Raw genomic sequence first — 13,490 nt, 5'->3', positions numbered from 1 at the left:
GCGGAAGGGCCCCAGGCAATTTAGGAACCGGCGCCAATTGCAGCGCTAGGCCCTCTAGCGCCGCAAAATCGGTGCTAAGGGCACTGAATTTCTAGGCCATTGACTTTGCTGGTCCATTCATGGACTCCATGTTTTTAATTGCGGTGGACGCACATTCTAAATGGCCAGAAGTGATTAAGATGACTACCACTACCTCGGAAAAGACGATCGCGCTGCTAAGAACGATATTTGCAAGAAATGGATTGCCAGAACAAATATGTTCAGACAACGGACTGCAGTTCGTGTCAGAAGAATTCCAGAAATTCATGAAGAAGAATGGGGTGAAACATTATACCTCTGCCCCATATCATCCGGCTACAAACGGGTTGGCCGAGAGATTTGTACAAACGTTCAAAAAAGCAATAAAGGCCATGAGCGAAGATCAGATTCCACTACAACACAAGGTGGACAAATTCCTACTGGCATATCGAAACGCCACTCATGCAGTGACAAACCAAAGTCCTGCCATGATGTTCTATAACAGGAGGTTGCGGTCCAGGTTGGACTTGTTAAAACCAAATGTGCGGAGGGAAGTTGAAAACAAACAGTTCCAGCATATAAATAACAAGACCACTCGGAGTTTCGAAATAGGACAACCAGTGTTAGCCCGGGACTATAAAAACGAGAAATGGCAATCTGGAACAATTCGGGCCAGACAAGGACCCCTGATGTACACGGTAGATATTGGTGAAAATGTAATACGGCGTCATGCTGACCAACTGGTAGAATCGAGAACAAGGGTCGAACCCATGGTTACGGCAGAGACAACCGTGGAAGAAGTTAGTGAACCTGAAGCATCTACCTCAGAAGTGAATGTACCTGATGATGATGTCCAATCCATAAGAGACCAACTAGATGAGTCACCCCAGCAACGAGAATCAGAGACCCCTGAAAGGCGTTATCCAACTCGAATCAGGAGGCCTCCTCAGAGACTGAATCTTTGAACTGTTTTGCATGAAGTTGTATATATATATGTTATTATGTTATGTTAAATGGGGATATAACTGTTAAGCTAAAAAGGGAGGATTGTGGTGTATGTAATCTGTTCCACCTTAAGAGATGTACTACTTTCTCTTGGCTGCTGTATACTGTAATACCGGTGGTGACCACACCGGTATATAAGTGTTGTGTAGGGAGTTGCTGGGCAGTTCAGCCCTGACCTCCGAATAGTAAAGACCTGTTAAAGTTATTCTTGTGGTCTGTGTCCAGTGATTTATAATAAGCATAACTGGGACACACAGACTTAACAGCACTGGTTTGGGAAGGCTCTTCAAATTGTGCTCCATTTTCTTAGGTGCACAGGCACTTGTCGGCAATGGCATGTTTTAAAGGTTTTCATATCGCAAAATATTAAATTTACTAAGAAACTGATGAGTGTACACCAGTGAAACTATTAAATGGTTCAGTATCGCTTTTACGTTATTTTCAGTAATTTGAAATCAGGTTACTCAGACTGGACAGCCTTATTTTTTTTTTAAATGCTTATTTTTTGCCGATTAAACCCATTTCAGTTGTATTAATAAAATTGCACCAGGTTACCACTCTTAAATACATCAAGGAATACTTTTTTAATGGAAAGAAAAATAAACAATTGTTTTATTGCGCTGGTCCATGGAAGATTTTATGTTTATGATTATGCAAATGAATTTTAGCGGAAACTTGAACTGTAAACTGATCAGCGCATTCCCGATTGCGCCCAAAGCTGAAACTCTACCCCGTGATGTTTATTATTAAAAGTAAAACGGGAAGTGTGTAGTAGCGATTCTTGATGTAAGCGGAATGTCTGCTGAACACTCAGCTGGGGAAGTCTGTGGTTAATGCCAGCTTGAAATATTTAGTCATCCCTTGCTTGGCGCCTCTGGGCAGCAGCTGAGCCAACATTTCGTGCCAGGGCTGTCAGATTGGGAGGTTTGGATTGAACGAAGTGTGTATTGGGAAACACTGATTTCAAAACTTTAAGGGGGCAAATTGTGGTTGTGATTGGCGTTCTGTGGATTTTGTGGCATTACAAAGGTGCAGTTGGACAGATATCTCAAGTGATTTAACCCTTGTGATCACTGAGCATTGAAAGACTTTTATACTTGTGGGGTTTTTTTGTTCTTTCGGGCGAGTTCCCCATCTCGGCCGCCCTGCAGGCTGCATGCCTTGTCTGTAGGAGGGAATGGAGAGAGAAATGGTCCTATGGCGCTTCTAACAGCCAGCTGAGATCCAGTTACCCAGTGCCCTGTTAGCCACAGCTGGTGACTCACCCAGTAAGACCAGAGTGAAGGGCAGGAGCTGAAGGGTGTCTGCCCCATCTCATCCCATCTGCTGCTGAAACCCTCATCCATGCCTTTTGGGACCTCCAGACTTGACTATTCCAATGATCTCCTGCCCAGCCTCCCACCTTCCACCGTCCATAAATTGAAGCTCATCCAAAACTCTGCTACCTGTGTCCTAATTCATACCAAGTCCTGTTCAACCATCACCCCTGTGCTAACCAACTTACATTGGTTCCAAGTCCTTGAATGCCTCACTTTTTAAAATTCACATCCTAGTGTTCAAATCCCTCCATGGCTTCGCCTTTCCCAATCTTTGTAACCTCTTACAACCCTCCGAGAACTCGGTGTTCCTCCAACTTTGGCCTCCTGTTCATCCTCTACTTCTTTCACCTTGCCTTTGGCAGCCGTGCCTTTAAAGGTCTACCTCCTCAGCTCTGGAATTCCCTCCCTAAACCTGTCTGCCTCTGCACCTTTTAAGACCTGTCTTAACACCTACTGCTTTGACACTGTATTTACCCAGTCAAGCAGCACCTCTATCTGATCACCTGAAATGTAGATCGGATGTGGCCCTGCATCTCCATGTCCTTGTCTCTCCTGCTGGCCGGACGAGCAAGGTTCTGTGAGGGCTGGGCAAGGATGCATACTTGTGGTCTTTTGGGGTGGCGGGGTGGTGGTGGGGGACGGTGGGGAGGGTAGCTCGGGTAGTGTAGTGGGAGTGCAGTTGTGGGTTTACGGTGCCCTCCATTCTCTGCTGGTTGAGTTTCTATTTGCCTCAGCAGCCAACAGTGGGAGAACTGTACATCTAACGCCAGCTGCCCTCCTCCAGCATGTAGACCTCGCTACCACAAGCAGTGGCTGAGGCGAATAGCAAAGATGCATTTAAGGGGTAGCTCGGTAAGTACATGAGCCAAAAAGGAACAGAAAGTTATGCTAATAGGGTGGGAGGAGAATTGTGTGGAGCATAAACACGGTGTTAGATCCGTGGTTCAGTGGATAAATAATTACACGGAAGCTGTACACAAACAAATAACAGGTCTTTACTGGAGGAGGGTAATCTCTAGACTGGGGTACAGAGGCATGCGCACAGCTTATATACCGGTGTGGTCACTGCCGGTACTACAGTATACAGGAGCTGTAAAAAGTAGTTCTGACTTAAAGCACATACACTACAATTCCTCCCTTTTTAGATTAATAATACCCCCTTAATATTCAAATAACAATGACATTTTTACATGTACATTCAATAACAAAAGTCCATTTATAGATTCAGTCTTTGGGGCGGCTTCCTGACCCTTTCGGGATAGCGCCTTTCCGGAGGTTCTTGTTCTTGGTGCAGAGGTGATTCTGACCCCTTTTCATCGGGTAGTTCATCGGGTTCCACTGCTACTGGGTCTGAAGTAGATGCTACCAGTATGTCGGGTTCATCCCCAGGTACTCGAGACATGGGGTTGACGCCTTCCTGTGACGCTAAGATCTGATCGACGTGGCGTCTCACAATGTTCTCCCCGACATCCACTGTGTACATTAATGGCCCCTGCCTTGTACATATCATTCCGGGTTGCCACTTCTCTGTTCGATAGTCACGGGCCAAGACTGGTTGCCCTACATTGAAGCTCCTTGTCGGCTTCTCGTTGATGTGCTGGAATTGTTTGTCCTCAACATTTCTTCGCACATTTGGTCTGAGCAAGTCCAGACGAGCTCTCAACCTTCGGTTAAAGAACAGCATGGCCGGGGTCTGGTTGGTAACTGCATGTGTCGCGTTTCGGTAGGCTAATAAGAAATTGTCCATCTTATGCTGTAGTGGAATTTCCTCGTCGCACATGGCCTTTATCGCCTTCTTAAAGGTTTGTACGAACCTCTCAGCTAATCCATTGGTGGCTGGATGATACGGGGCGGATGTGTAATGCCTTACCCCATTCCTTTTCATGAATTTTTGGAACTCGTCGGACACAAACCGTGGTCCATTATCAGAGCAGATCTGCTCTGGCAAACCGTTTCTGGCAAATATGGTCCGTAGGACTGCAATCGTTTTCTCTGTAGTGGTTGAAGACATCTTTATCACCTCAGGCCACTTTGAATGAGCATCCACTGCTATTAAGAACATTGAGTCCATGAATGGACCAGCGAAATCAATGTGCACCCGTTGCCATGGAGAGGAGGGCCACTGCCATGGGTGTAGAGGGGCATGTGGTGGTGCATTTTGGACTTTCTGGCATCCTAAGCAGCTCTTAGTTAGGTCTTCGATTTGTTGATTGATTCCCGGCCACCACACATAAGCCCTAGCAAGGCTTTTCATTTTCACTCCCCCCAGATGACCTTCATGTAGCTCCTTTAGCACTCTCTCCCTTAACTTGGGTGGAATCACCACTCTGGATCCACACATCACTGTCCCCTGGCATACTGACAGCTGTTCTCTTCTGGATGAGAATGCTGGCAACAGTGAGTCGCCATGTGTTGGCCATCCCCTCACCGTCAATTCATATACCCGTAACAGCGTCGGATCATTGCGGGTCTCCTCTATATCCGCGTTTGTTACTGGCAATCGTTCAATTATCGACGAATAAAATATCTCGATAGGGTCCACTGCTGGTGCTTCCTCCACCGTAGACAGTGGCAGGTGCGATAGCCCATCAGCGTTCCCATGCTGTTTCGTGCCTTTATATTCTATTTCATATTGATTCGCCCCTAGAAACAGGGACCATCTTTGTAACCGCTGTGCAGTCATTACTGGCACGCCCTTCTTAGGATTAAAGATGGAGACAAGTCGTTGGTGGTCAGTCAGCAAGGTGAACTTCTGCCCATGCAGATAATGGTTGAATTTTTTTACTCCCCATACTAGGCTGAGGGCCTCCCTGTCAATCTGGGCGTAGTTGCGCTCGGCTGAGGTTAGTGACCGAGACGCAAAAGCTACTGGCCTCTCCAACCCGTCTGGGAATTTGTGCGACAGCACCGCTCCAATGCCGTAGGGTGATGCATCACATGCCAAACGAATCGGTAGTGCTGGGTTGAAATGGGCCAACACCTCTTTTGATGTGATCAATTCTTTACACTTCTGGAAAGCTCGTCTACGTTCATCATCCCACTTCCATGTTACCCCTGTTTGCAGTAGGGTGTTCAGCGGGTGTAATACCATAGACAAATTTAGTAAGAACTTGTGGTAATAGTTTACCATCCCGAGGAACGACCTCAGTTGTGACACATTTTCTGGTGCTGGAGCCTTGACTACTGCCTCAATCTTGTCAGAAGACTTATGTAACCCCTCTTCATCGATGACGTGGCCGCAATACAAGATCTGTTTCTGGAAAAACTCGCACTTGTGGCGATTAGCTCGTAGCCCATACTCCTTTAATTTGGCGAGCACCTTCTCCAAGTTAGCGAGGTGATCACCGTCATTTTCGCCCGTGACCAAGATGTCGTCCAAATAACACTGGGTCCCTGGAATCCCTTGCAGGACCTGATCCATCGCCCTTTGCCAGATAGCCGGAGCCGAGGCTACTCCAAACACCAGCCGGTTGTATTGATAGAGACCTTTATGAGTGTTGATCGTAAGGTAATGTTTCGAAGCTTCTTCTACCTCCATTTGCAAGTACGCCTGGGCTAGATCAATTTTGGTGAAGCGTTTACCACCAGATAGCGAGGTGAAAATATCCTCAATTCGTGGAAGCGGATATTGCACCGTGTGAAGGACTGGGTTCACTGTCACCTTAAAATCCCCACAGATGCGGACCTTCTTTGGTTCCCCAGGCATATTACTCAACGACCTCTTCATTACAGGAACGATGGGTGTAGCCCACTCGCTCCAGTCCACTTTGGACAGTACTCCTGAACGTTCCAACCCTTCCAGCTCTGCTTCAACCGCTGGTCTGATCGCATAAGGCACTGGTCTGGCCTTCAGAAACTTTGGGCTTGCATATTCCTCTATTTTAATTGTTGCTGTTATTCCTTTTAGTGTTCCTAGTCCCTCCTGGAACACTTCTTTTGTGTCAGTTAGCATTTTTGACAGTCATCCAGGTGTGACGTCGTCATCCTTTTTGGCCTCAACCTTCAGTGCCTGTATGGGATGCCAATCTAATTGTATCTTCCGGATCCATTCACGTCCTAGCAGTGGTGAATATTTGGCAATACATATATATCCAGTTTAGGTATTTCCTGGCCTTTATATGTCACTTTCACCCTTATTTTTCCTTTGGGGTAGACTTTTTGCCCCGTATACGTCTTCAAGACAATCTCTGTAGCTTTCAAGGGTATGTGTGAAAATAGCCGCTTGTAGTCTCTTTGATTTATGACTGTTAGAGCTGACCCTGTGTCCAATTCCATTTCCACTTGGACTCCGTCTATCTTGAGTGTAACCCAGATAGTCTGGTGATCCTCCATTTCGGTTACATTATGTAGTTTCAGACAACCCAGCTCCTTGCTTCCGGAGTCTGTGTCACTTTTCTGTTCGTCTGAACCACTGTCCATCACCTGGTGTACCTTTTTGTACTTCTCCTGTGGAGATTTCTTACTGTTGGTTTTCTTCCCAGACCTGCAGACTCTTGCTATGTGTCCTGCTTTCCCACACTGTCTGCACACTTGGTCCTTGAACCAACAATCTTTCTGGTCATGTGTTGTTCTGCCACAGCAATAGCACTTCTCTGTTCCATAGGTCATTTCGTTGGTGCCATATTCTTGCGGTCTCTGTTGTATCTCTGCAGCGCCCCTTGCGGCTGCTTCGTGTGATACTGCCATACTGAAAGCTTTGTCCAGCGTAAGTTCCTTTTCTGATAGAAGCCGTTTCTGGGTTCCTTCACTTTGTAGCCCACACACAAACTTGTCCCTTAACGTGTCTGCTAGTCCCGCTCCAAACTGGCAGTATTTCGATAGCTTGCGCAGTTCCGTTAGGTACTCAGCATTGCTTTCATCTTTATGTTGGTTCCTTTTATGGAACTTAAACTGTTCTGCTATCAGCAGCGGTGTGGGGTTTAAGTGGTCCTGTAGGATTTCTACTATGCTTTCAAAATTCTTGTTTACCGGCTTCTCTGGGGTTATTAGATTTCGCAGTAACCCATAAGTTTTTGCACCCATGGAATTTAATAGAACCAGTGCTTTATTAGCATCTGGCACTTCATTCGCCCTGCAGTACACCTCAATATGTTCCATATATGTCACCCAATCGTCGACTTCATTGTCGAATGTAGAGATACTGCCACTCTTCGGCATCCTTGGTTGTGCGTTAACTATCACCAATGGCGCCTCCCGCGCTTCCCCTTCTTCTCCGCTGGCACAAAATGGCGTCTCCCGCACTTTCCTTCCTTCCCGCGCTCGCCCGTCTTCTCCGCTGCGGCTTCGCAAAATGGCATCTCCCGCGCTCTTCCTTCTCAATGGCGCCTCCCGCGCTTTCCCTGCTTCTCCGCGGCTCAATGGCGTCTCCCGCGCTCTCCCTGCTTCTCCGCGTCTCCCCTTGCTTTGCCCCGCGGACCCTGATCAGCCCGTGATCCCTGGCTGTGCTCTGCGCGTTCTTCTCTTGATATTTGTCGACGCCGCTCAGTCTAGAACCCGGCTGTTTCTTGCCCTCTCTCCGGTTTGCAGTATTTTTCCTCGACGCCGCTCGGTGATCAACCCCCGGCTGCGCCCTGCTCTCTTCACCCCCTTTCTTACCCCGTCGACGCTGCTCGGCTCTCTCTCTCTGCCGTCGGTCGGCTCCAGCCGCCGCTGCTCGGGAAGGGTCTGCTCAGGACCTGTCGTCGGTCTCTTACTGCTCGTTGTGGCTGGGGAACCAAGCCCGGCTCTCCACAGCCTCCCCAGCGAAGTTGGATCTCTGCCTGACTGCTGGGCGGTTGCTCGCGGTCGACGCCCGTGTTCCTGGACTCGACTATTTTTTTTGTTTTGTTTTATGTTGCAGGTAGATTCGCATCGACACTCGTCGCCACTGTTTGATCCGTGGTTCAGTGGATAAATAATTACACGGATGCTGTACATAAACAAATAACAGGTCTTTACTGGAGGAGGGTAATCTCTAGACTGGGGTACAGAGGCATGCGCACAGCTTATATACCGGTGTGGTCACTACCGGTACTACAGTATACAGGAGCTGTAAAAAGTAGTTCTGACTTAAAGCACATACACTACACACGGCATCGACCAGTAGGGCTGAATGGCCTGTTTCTATCTAAGTGCCTTAAAACTGTCTGCTGCGATTTGGTTCTTTTGAGTTCACATAAATGCACACTTGCAAGGTGCGGTCTGTCTTGAAATATGTTTGTGTGATGGGATGTGGAGGGGAAACCAACCAGTTTTAGTATTTATGGTCCTTGTTCCTTACCTTCTCAACAATACAATTTTCCCTCCAAGTGTCCCCATTCATAGCTTACGTTGTTACTGTTCCACCTTTGTATTTTGTGAATACTTCTGCTTATGATTTTGTTTTCTTCCTGGCCAGGGTATGTTTAACTTTGATACAGAATGCTTCAAGAAGTATGGAAAGATCTGGGGGTGAGTGCATTTAATCAGCCAGTAATGTATATGAAGGTGTGGGTCTTATTCCTTTTCAAAGATACATTTCACTCCAGCAATGCAAAATGTAGTCCAAAAGTGCTGCACATGTCATAAGCTCAGCTTAAAGGCACAGATCATTCCAAGTAGTGTTGGCATTGATGCATTCAATTACTGCACTTTGAAGGATGCTACATTTACATTGACGTTCACTGATGTCATGGGTACCTTCATTTTTATCATTCCACTCAAACCAATGCTACATTTACATTGAGTTATGCTGTTTTTGGGCGTGTTTGTTCAACCTTAATACATTTGGTTCTTTTGCAGACATTCAAACTGGGGAAGTGTCTCCAATGGTGCATTATACTATGAGCCTGAAATTCACTCCGTTTTGGCCAAGACACAGATGGGGCAGTTCTCCATTGAAGGGACTGAATTATTGGGGTGACGCCCAGTTCTGCTGGGACTCTACCCATTTTCACCATTGCAAGGAATTCTGGCGGTGGGCGGGAGGGATGGCTGAATCACCTGTCCATGCCCCCTAATTGCCCTTGAAGAGGTGGTGGTGAGCTGCCTTCTTGAACCGCTGCAGTCTTTGTGGTGAAGGTGCTCTCACAGTGCTGTTTGAGAGGGAGTTCCAGGATTTTGACAAAGCTACGGTGAAGGGACAGCGATATATTTCCAAGTCAGGGTGGTGTGTAACTTGATGGGGAACTTGCAAGTGATGGTGTTCCCATGTGTCTGCTGCTCTTGTCCTTCTAGGTGGTAGAATTGTGGGTTTGGGAGGTGCTGCTGAATAAGCCTTGGGAAGTTGCTGCAGTGCATCTTGTAGATGGTACACACTGCAGCCATGGTACGCCAGTGGTGGAGGGGGTGAATGTTTAAGGTGGTGGATGGGGCGCCAATCAAGCGGACTGCTTTGTCCTGGATGGTGTCGAGCTTCTTGAGTGTTGTTGGAGCTGCACTCATCCAGGCAAGTGGCGAATATTCCATCACACTCCTGATTTGTACCTTGTAGATGGTGGAAAGGTTTTGGGGAGTCAGGAGGTGACACACTCGCCGCAGAAAACCCAGCCTCTGACCTACTCTTGTAGCCACAGTACTGATGTGGGTGGTCCAGTTAAGTTTCTGGTCAATGGTGACCCCCAGGATATTGCAGGTGGTGGGTTCGGTGATGGTAATACCATTGAATGTCAAGGGGCGATGGTTAGACTCTCACTTGTTGGAAATAGTCATTGCCTGGCACTTGTGTTGCGCGAGTGTTACTTGCCACTTATCAGATCAAGCCTGAATGTCATCCAGGTCTTGGTCCATGCCCGAATGCAGCGCCAACATCTACAGCCATCTTCCTTTCGGCTAGGTATGACTCCAGCCAGTGGAGAGTTTTTCCCCTGATTCACATTGACTTCAATTTTACTCCGGCTCCTTGATGCCACACTTGGTCAAATGCTGCCTTGATGTCAAGGGCAGTCACTCTCACCTCACCTCTGGAATTCAGCTCTTTTGTCCATGTTTGGACCAAGGCTGTAATGAGGAACCCAAACTGAGCATCGGTGAGCAGGTTATTAGTGAGTAAGTGCTGCTTGATAGCACTGTCGACGACACCTTCCATCACTTTGCTGATGATTGAGAGGAGACCAATGGGGCGCTAATTGTCCGAATTGGATAAGTCCTACTTTTTGTCGACAGGGCATACCTGGGCAGTTTTCCACATTGTCGGGTAGATGCCAATGTTGTAGCTGTACTGGAACAGCTTGGCTAGAGGTGTGGCTAGTTCTGGAGCAGAAGTCTTCAGCATGACAGCTGGGATTTTGTCGTGGCCCATAGCCTTTGCTGTATCTAGCGTCATTGATGCCCAGTTTTGAGATGCCAGATCTGTTCTGAATCTATCCCATCTAGCACGGTGGAAGTGCCACACAACACGATGGAGGGTATCCTCAGTGTGAAGACGAGATTTCATCTCCACAAGGACAGTGAGGTGGTCACTGCTACCAATGTTGTCATGGACAGATGCATCTGCGACTGGTAGATTGGTCAGGACGAGGTCAAATATGTTTCTCGCTCGGGTTGGTTCTCTCCCCATCTGCCACAGTCCTAGTCTGGCAGCTATGTCCTTCAGGACACGGCCAGCTCGGTCAGTAGTGGTGCTACCTAGCCATTGTTGGTGAATGTGGTGAGCTGCCTTCTTGAACTGCTACAGTCTACGCTTCTCCACTAGACTAGTGGATCGCGAGTGGAGCTCGGGGCCAGGGATCGCGGGGTCAGGGCCCAGGGAAGGCGTGGCACGGGCCAACAGCGAGGTCAGGAGCACCATAATGCATCCTACGAAACCCAGGCAGAGAGGACCTGCGGGAAGGAGGGAGGAGGACAGTAGCATTATGTTTGTGTGTGTGTGCTACGCCGCCTCCATGGGGTAGGCTTCGCCATAAAAAATGAACTGGTTGGGCGTCTCAGAGACTCTCCTAGCGGTATAAACGAGCGCCTCATGACTCTTCGGCTCACCCTAGCCCAGAACCAGTGCGCTATGGTCATCAGTGCGTATGCCCCAACACTGGAAGCCACAGACGAGACCAAAGAGGAATTCTACTCCAGCCTCGAACAATCCCTGTCGTGAGTTCCAACGGGCGACAAGCTGATCCACCTTGGCAACTTTAACGCCAGAGTTGTAAAGGACGCAGACCTCTGGGGAGGTGTGATCGGCATAGAGGGGGTAGGGAAAGCCAATTCCAACGGTACCCTCCTCCTGTCAAAATGCTTAGAACATGGCTTTGTCATAACCAAAACCTTGTTCCGTCAGAGAGACAAGTACAAGGCTTCATGGCAGCACTCTCGCTCCAAGCACTGGCATCTGCTGGACTACGTCATCTTCCGAGCGATGCACCGCAAGGACGTCCGCATCACCCACGCCATGACAGGAGCTGATGACTGCTGGACAGACCACCGCCTAATCCGCTCTGTCATCTCCATCAATGTAGCCCCAAAACAGCAGCGGCAACAGAAACAATGCCGCAGGAAAATTAATGCTGGAGCGCTCAAAGACCCCGCTAAGAAAGCTCTATTCAGCCTTCGCCTCACAAACAACCTAACGACTCCCAGTGATGCAGAGACACAGAGTGCCCACAGTGCCTGGTCTGCACTCAAGGCCTCCATAATCAGCACCTGTGAAGAGACGCTCGGTCACTCGACCAGGAAACACCAAGACTGGTTTGACAAGAATGACCAGGAGATCCAGGAGCTAATAAGCCGCAAGCGCAACAAATTCCTGATCTGTAAACAGCAACAGAACTCGAGAGCAAGAAAGCAGCTCTACAGAAGCCTGAAGGCCAAGGTCCAACAAAAAACTCGCGACCTAAAGAAGATGGTGGGTGGAGAAAGCGCAGGAGATCCAGCAGCTAGCCGACAACCACGACGTACGTGGATTCTTTAGCGCAGTCAAGACCATCTACGGTCCAAGCACCCAAGGCCCTACCCCACTGCGGGCCAAGAACAGAGAGGTACTCATCAAGGACAGGGAGGCAGTCAGTGCCCGCTGGAAGGAGCGCTTCGAAGATCTCCTTAACCGCGACTCTGTCTTCGACGCGAGTGTCCTCAACTCCATCCCACAGCATGATACCCGCCACCATCTCAGCACAACCCCAGCCTGGCATGAGGTTGAAAAGACCATCCGACAACTGAAGAACAACAAGGCCTCGGGATCAGATGGACTCCCCGCCGAGGCACTAAAGAATGGCGGAGAAGCACTACTGGCGCGAATTCATGAACTCATTTCTCTTATTTGGAAGGAGGAGAGCATGCCAGTGGATCTCCGAGACGCCGTAATTGTGACCATCTTCAAGACAGGTGACAAGTCCGATTGCGGTAATTACAGAGGAGTTTCCCTGCTGTCTGCCACAGGGAAAGTCATCGCAAGAATCCTCCTCAATCGCCTCCTCCCAGTGGCCGAAGAGGTCCTCCCAGAGTCGCAATGCGGATTCCGCCCACTAAGGGGCACAATGGACACAATCTTCACCGCGCGCCAATTACAAGAGAAATGCAGGGAACAGCACCAACTGCGGTACATGGCCTTCTTTGATCTCACAAAGGCCTTCGACACTGTCAACCGTGAGGGATTATGGAGTGTCCTCCTCAAATTCGGCTGCCCTCAAAAGTTTGTCACCATCCTCCGCCTGCTTCACGACGACATGCAAGCCGTGATCCTGACCAACGGTTCCACCACAGACCCAATTCACATATGAACCGGTGTCAAACAAGGCTGTGTCATCGCACCAACGCTCTTTTCGATCTTCCTTGCTGCAATGCTCCATCTCACCCTCAGTAAGCTCCCCACTGGAGTAGAGCTAATTTACAGAACAAATGGGAAACTGTTCAACCTCCATCGCCTCCAGTCCAGATCCAAGGCTGTCCCATCCTCTGTCGTTGAATTACAGTATGCAGACGACGCTTGCGTCTGTGCTCACTCGGAGGTCGAACTCCAAACCATCGTCAACACCTTCACTGAAGCGTACGAGAGCATGGGCCTTACACTAAACATCCGTAAGACAAAGGTCCTCTACCAACCTGCCCCCGCCAAACAGTACGGCCCCCTGATTATCAAAATCCATGACAAGGCCTTGGACAATGTGGACCACTTTCCATACCTCGGGAGCCTACTTTCAACAAGGGCAGACGTCGACGACGAAGTCCAACACCGCCTTCAGTGTGCCAGTGCAGCCTTCA

The 13,490-nt window shown here is 48.7% G+C and overlaps 1 protein-coding gene across 4 annotated transcripts in view; it reads left to right on the top strand.

Annotated features, from left to right (window-relative positions):
* Nucleotides 1-13,490, top strand: part of LOC147110360 (cytochrome P450 3A30-like) — a 56,744-nt gene that overhangs the window by 19,287 nt on the left and 23,967 nt on the right. For 2 of the 4 annotated variants that reach the window (XM_086000296.1, XM_086000300.1), the window contains exon 3: nucleotides 8,719-8,771. The exons of the other annotated variants lie outside the window; for them this stretch is intronic. In XM_086000296.1, coding sequence (XP_085856422.1) covers nucleotides 8,719-8,771 — 53 coding nt within the window. The remainder of the gene's footprint in view (nucleotides 1-8,718; nucleotides 8,772-13,490) is intronic. 4 annotated transcript variants of the gene reach the window in all.

Source organism: Somniosus microcephalus, chromosome 11 (genome assembly GCF_052327205.1).
Source record: "Somniosus microcephalus isolate GS21.2 chromosome 11, FLI_Smic_1.0, whole genome shotgun sequence".
Lineage (NCBI taxonomy): Eukaryota > Metazoa > Chordata > Chondrichthyes > Squaliformes > Somniosidae > Somniosus > Somniosus microcephalus.
The sequence above is the reverse complement of the archived record's forward strand: the minus strand, read 5'-3'. Positions and strand labels throughout refer to the sequence as shown.